The sequence below is a fragment of the Petaurus breviceps genome, unplaced genomic scaffold, assembly GCF_028583685.1.
Source record: "Petaurus breviceps papuanus isolate PSGF00001 unplaced genomic scaffold, PetGlider_PUasm1.0 90804, whole genome shotgun sequence".
In the NCBI taxonomy this organism is placed as follows: Eukaryota; Metazoa; Chordata; class Mammalia; order Diprotodontia; family Petauridae; genus Petaurus; species Petaurus breviceps.
The window spans coordinates 20,699,909-20,705,908 of NW_027187348.1; the positions used below are offsets into that span (position 1 = coordinate 20,699,909).

A 6,000-nucleotide genomic window follows, 5' to 3' on the forward strand; every position below is an offset into this window, starting at 1 on the left:
TAAAAGTTGGAGCAGGCAATTTCAGAGCTCAATGTTAAAAGTAGATAGGTAGAATATGAACTGACAAAGAATAATTATTTAAGTGAGATGCTTAAACACAATCCATTCTGTACACAGCATACTTTTCTCTTTCCCTCAGAAATGTTGTATAGTTTTTCCTACAAGGTCAGAATGAAAAAAGGTGAGGAAGGCCTTGCATATTATATATAAAATCAATAAATATATAGCAAATTAGTCAACAAACGAACAAAGAAAAATTCTATCTTGCTTATGGAAGGGAAGACCCAAGGGTTCCACTGGACTCATGAAATCAGAGGAGTTTAAGTATGATTATGATGACAATAATAATAGTGGTAATGGTGGTAGAAGTTGCAACAGCAGCAACAGTTAGTATTTATATGTTGGTATATATTATTATTTATATATAACTTAAATTTTTTGTTTGTAATATACTTTACAAATATTTTTTCCTCACAAAAATCCTAAGGTAGGTACTATTATCCCCATTTCACAGATGAGGAAACTGAGGCAAAGAGAGATTAAGTAACTTGCCCTGGGTTACTCTGCTAGTCAAGTATCTGAAACAGGATCTGAATTCAAGTCTTCCTGTCTAGCTAGTTGCCTGAACACATTATTGCAGAGTTCCAAAATTTAACTACTCCTGGACTCCTAATAATATTAGGAAACAACTTTTAGTGAAGACACCTGAGAGTTAAAGAAACTTCTCTTGTTTGCTGATTTTGCCCTTTGAATGTTCCTCCAGAATTACAACTGTATAAATATAGAAACCCTTAAAAGGATCTATGTATTTAGGGATAGAAGAGTAAGGGAAATGTTAAGACTACTAGTCTAACAGAAATATAAGACAAAAAAGATATTCCCTAATATATAAGTACTCAAAAGATAGGAGCAAACAGGTCTCAAGATTAATTCTGACCCATTAACAACCATATGAAAGAATGATCCAAATCAACAGTAAAGAGAAATGCAAATGAATACAATTCTGAGGTATCACGTCACATCCAGCAAACTGGTAAAGATTTTAAGATGGGAATATTCAATGTTGGAGGTGTTGTGGAAAGACAGTAACCTAATGAATTGTTAGTAGAGCTGTGAACTAATATGACTAGCTAGGAGAACAATTTTGAATTGTGCAAATAAGTGGCTAAAATGCCCCAACTTTGGAGCCAGACATTCTATTCCAAGGCATGTAATCCAAGAGATGTCACTTGACAAAAAGAATGGCTCAATATACACCAAAATGTTTATACCAGCATGTCCCACAGTAGCAAAGACTTAGAAACAAAGTACATGCACATTAATTTGGGGAATAGCTAAAATTATGATTTAAGTGAGATGCTTAAACACAATCCATTCTGTACACAGTGGTACAAGGTGGCTAGGTGGTGCAGTGAATAGAGCACTGGCCCTGGAGTCAGGAGGACCTGAGTTCAAATCCGACCTCAAACACTTAACACAAAAAACTAGCCGTGTGACCTTGGGCAAGTCACTTAAACCCAACCGCCCTGCATCCCCCCTCCAAAAAAAAAAGGCACCCCCCCCACCACCAAATGGTGGTACAAGAATGGAACAGAATAGAATATTATTGTGCTGTAAAAAATAATGAACATGATGAATATGGAGAAGCAAGAAAGACTTATACGAAATGATGAAAGTGAAGTAAGTAAAGTTCAGGAAACAATATACACAATGATTACAACAAAATAAGGGTTTACTCTAATGATGCTTTTTGCTTTAAACCATTTATCATGTAAGAAACCATATGGAAACAAAGATTTCCACCTTGTTGGATAGAAGCAGGCAATAAAAGCATCACTAAATTGAAATATGTGGTCAACAGTATTCTTCCTGGAATTGACCCTTGCCAGTTTCTAAAAATATTAATACTTTAAGAAAAGTCAAAAGATTAGCCAAACTATTTAAGGGAAAAAGTTTCCAAATACTTCTATGATGCTGACATATTAGTTTAGCTCCAAATTCTGAATAACTACATAAAAGTACGTTTTAAAGTATTATAATAATTTAGACTAACATTTCCCTTCCCATCACACATAAAAACTCCCCTACACTGAGCAAACCCAATAGGAGAGACTCACGTGGCATTACTGAATCCAACATATTCGTTACCAGCCATCTTATTCAAAAACTGCATCACCTATAAAACAAAATTTTAATTTTTTAAAAAAGCTTTAATGAAATCATCAATAGGAAAAATATTGAAGATGACAAAATGGGAAATATAGTTCACTTACATAATCAAATTTTTCAGCATTATTAACTCCTTGCTGCAAAGAAAAAATGAGAGATAAGAAAGTGTTAACATGTTAATTACCAAAAATAAACTTTTAAACTACATACAAATCCAGTACTTTAAAATTTCTACCACTATAATTGGCACATTAGTACTTTTAAATTTAAGAAACTACTATTCAAATAATTTAGTATTTAGATAAATTCTGCTTTTACTATGTATAAATTCTTTCATCAAACACCTGTATGTTGAGAATGGATTTGGAGGAGGAAGGGAATGCTTTATTTTAAGTATTTCAAAAATTCAACACAATTTTACGGAAGCTAACTAGAAGTATAAAAAAATTCTTCCAATCTTTCTCATTAACACATTTTGCTCCTAGTTCAGGTTTGCTAGGATTAGTGCTGTCAATTTAATATCAAAGACTTAAAATAAAGTTTTACCCTTAGCATAGGAACAATTTCATTTTAATTATTATTTTCAATAACTAACCTTAATCAGTGCCAGAGTTAGAAGAATAAGTTATTTTTCAAAGCTAACTAGGATTTTGTTATAGAATTTAAAAAAAAAATCTAGGTATGTAAACTACTGGTGTAGAGAGAAGTCTACACTTAATATCATTTACTACACCAATACCTTTGGCTATCAATTCTATTCCAGAGTCCATTCTGTAGAAAACTGGCTATGACAAAATGTGGCATTGAAGCAAGTTCAGTTTATGGAAGATGTATTGTTTCATCTTTCTAATTCTAACATTTGAGTCACTGCAAATTTAAACAGAAAAACCCTACTAAGCTTACTTTGTTTCCAAGTAACCAAATGGTTTCATTTTACCTCAGAGAAGTTTACAAAGCAGTAAGTTGTAGATCTGAAATCAAACGTATTAATTGGTGATATGCACCACAACAGAAACAATACATCTTTAAATATTTTTTAAAAGTTTAATACAAAATAATGCAGTTACTTTATAAAATATAAATTGTATCCTAAAAAATCATATTTTTATTATAAAGGGAGGAATAATGTATCAATATTTTACTTGGCGAAATGCATAAAGCCAGGTTGCTTTTCCACTCTACAACGGATTGGGGTGTTGGCTGATAATCTGTGAATTCCATGCATTTAAAATTTATCCACAAAAGAATGAGGATGTGCAGTCACACATACAATCACTAGTTGTAAGGAACGTCATATTGTTGTATCAAAAATGAGCACTAATAATCAAACTTAATAGGTACAAAATAAAGGCAACTAAGCAATAACCATATTGCAGTCATATCTAACTGTTTTCCCTACAAAGCCTCCATCATGAAATATTCCATCAGAATGTTTTGTTTCTAAAATATAGCAGAAAATACAAAATGTAGAAATGTAACTCCCCAGCTGTTCAATGAAAAATAATTAAAAGAAGAAATTACCAACTTCATTGAACTGTGTTGCAGTTGTCAAAATATTCCATAGATCCTAATGCTGTAAAATATGTAACAACATTTAAACCACAAAAACCTTTTCAACCTTTTAAAAAGAACAAAGAACATCTCTTTTGGAAAGGTACGCCAGCATTAGTTATGGGATGTCATATGGAGAATTACTTGGTTATACATTTAGTAAAATAAAGCAAGTTACATTTTGATTCTATTTAGTTCTGTATGAGTATAAATTTTTTATATCTGGCTTTATTTTGGTTCTTGAGTCATTATTTAAAATGACAAATATAAAAATTCATTAAATTCTAATTATAGGCACATGCCTGAGATTAATATATCAGCAAATCAAGGAAAGAAATTTTCATTTTGCTTCTACTGAACATTTGAAAAATTGTAACAGTTAATGAACAAGTTTCTTGTATAATATCTCATTTATATTATCTAAAATGTGTTAAGAAAGTCATAACTTAAATCCACATCCTCTGTTATGAATAATGGAGAAAAAGAAGACATTTAAATGGCTTTGGACTAAGTATCTTGACCACAAATTCCATGTTTTGGATTCAAATTGTTAGAAATACCATTTAAATGTAATAGAAATTAAGTCCCACCTATCATTAAAATTAAATGTTCCTGCTACCTATATTTTCCCAATAATAACTTGTAAGTAATTGTTTAGTATAATTTTCCCCCTTTAAATTACAACAGATTCATAAAACTACAATTTAGGTTTTGTATGTCTTTGGGGGGTGGGGGGCGGACAGGGTGATTGACTTTCTTATGTTTCAGATTTACATTTTGTACACTGGAGAAAAATATACATGCAGGTTTCATCCTAACATATGTGCTCATGTGTATACACATGTATATGTATATATAAACATATATACACAAAAACATTTTTACATTTACCATACGCATGCTTGTGTATATATATCATATAGACTGTGTGCATGCTTTTATGTATACATATATAAATACAATCATTCCTTTATTAGAGATATGTACACATAAATATGAAAAGTTTCTAAATTAATATAAAGTAGTTTTACACAGTAAGCATTATATCTAAAATGGCAAATGGAATCCCTACAACATATGTATCTAGATAAACTTTAAATTTCGTCATCTCTGATAACCTGAAAAACTATACAAGCTAGAAATTTTCATTGTCCTATCTATATGAACCTGAGATTTTAATTAAAAATAAGAGTTTAGGATTATTCATTTAGCTCTACTTTTTTAAAAAAGTTAATGTTTTATGGAAAAGGTATAAATAAAATTAATACATGTACATTTTTACAATACTCTTAAAAAAGATGCTACTTTAAATTTACAAAGTCTTGATTAAGCAATTGATTAAACAATTCTTAAAAGTGTAAATACTTGAGGAAAAAGTGAAATGGACAAAAGAAACTTAAAAAAAAAATCTAACCAACTTCCTAATTAACTTTTTTTTTTTTGCTTTTTGGAGGGCAACTGGGGTTAAGTGACTTGCCCAAGCTTACATGGCTAGTTATTGTGTTAAGTGTCTGAGGCTGGATTTTAACTCAGGTCCTCCTGACTCCAGGGCTGGTGCTCTATTTATTCACCGCGCCACCTAGCCACCCCCTTAATTAACTTTTCAAGTGTTGTATAACATATACAGTACAAAAACTGTTTTTTGGTAGTTTGCACAAAATAACCTCAAACACATAGTAGTACCACATTACCCAGATTCACTCACCTCTAGCAATAAAATTCTCAACTACAAATAGACAACACTGCATAGCAGAAGGGTAACTGGAAATGTATTCAGTCAGAAGACTTGAATTTGAGATTTTTCCCTGCCCCCCCCTTTTTTTTTGCTTTTTTGGGGGGGAAGGCAGGGCAACTTGGGTTAAGTGACTTGCCCAAGGTCACACAGCTAGTAAGTATTAAGTGTCTGAGGCCAAATTTGAACTCAGGACCTCCTGACTCCAGGGCCAGTGCCCCTATTCACTGTGCCACCTAGCTGCCCCTTCCCTGCCTTTCACTAGACAATTAACAGCCCTCTGAAACCCACCTTTCTCACCTGTAAAACAGGGACAATTACTCTCATACTTACTACCTATTTCAGAGAGCTACTGTGAACATCATGCATGGGGAATGAAGCACTTTGCAATTGTACACTACTTATAAAGATGCTTTATTATTATGGTAAAGAACTAAACTTTGGAGGGAGAGTTAACTTTCTGTATCAACTCTGAAAAAGCAAAGAAATGATACAGAGCAGAGTAGAACCCATTTATAACACTGGATCTTAAGGTGTTAAATCAACTA

The 6,000-nt window shown here is 32.2% G+C and overlaps 1 protein-coding gene across 5 annotated transcripts in view; it reads right to left on the reverse strand.

Moving 5' to 3' along the window:
• Positions 1-6,000, reverse strand: part of GLS (glutaminase) — an 82,225-nt gene that overhangs the window by 39,078 nt on the left and 37,147 nt on the right. For all 5 annotated transcript variants that reach the window (XM_069070186.1, XM_069070188.1, XM_069070187.1 and 2 more), the window contains exons 8-9: positions 2,274-2,306; positions 2,118-2,176 (exon numbers count right to left, since the gene is read on the reverse strand). In XM_069070186.1, coding sequence (XP_068926287.1) covers positions 2,118-2,176; positions 2,274-2,306 — 92 coding nt within the window. The remainder of the gene's footprint in view (positions 1-2,117; positions 2,177-2,273; positions 2,307-6,000) is intronic.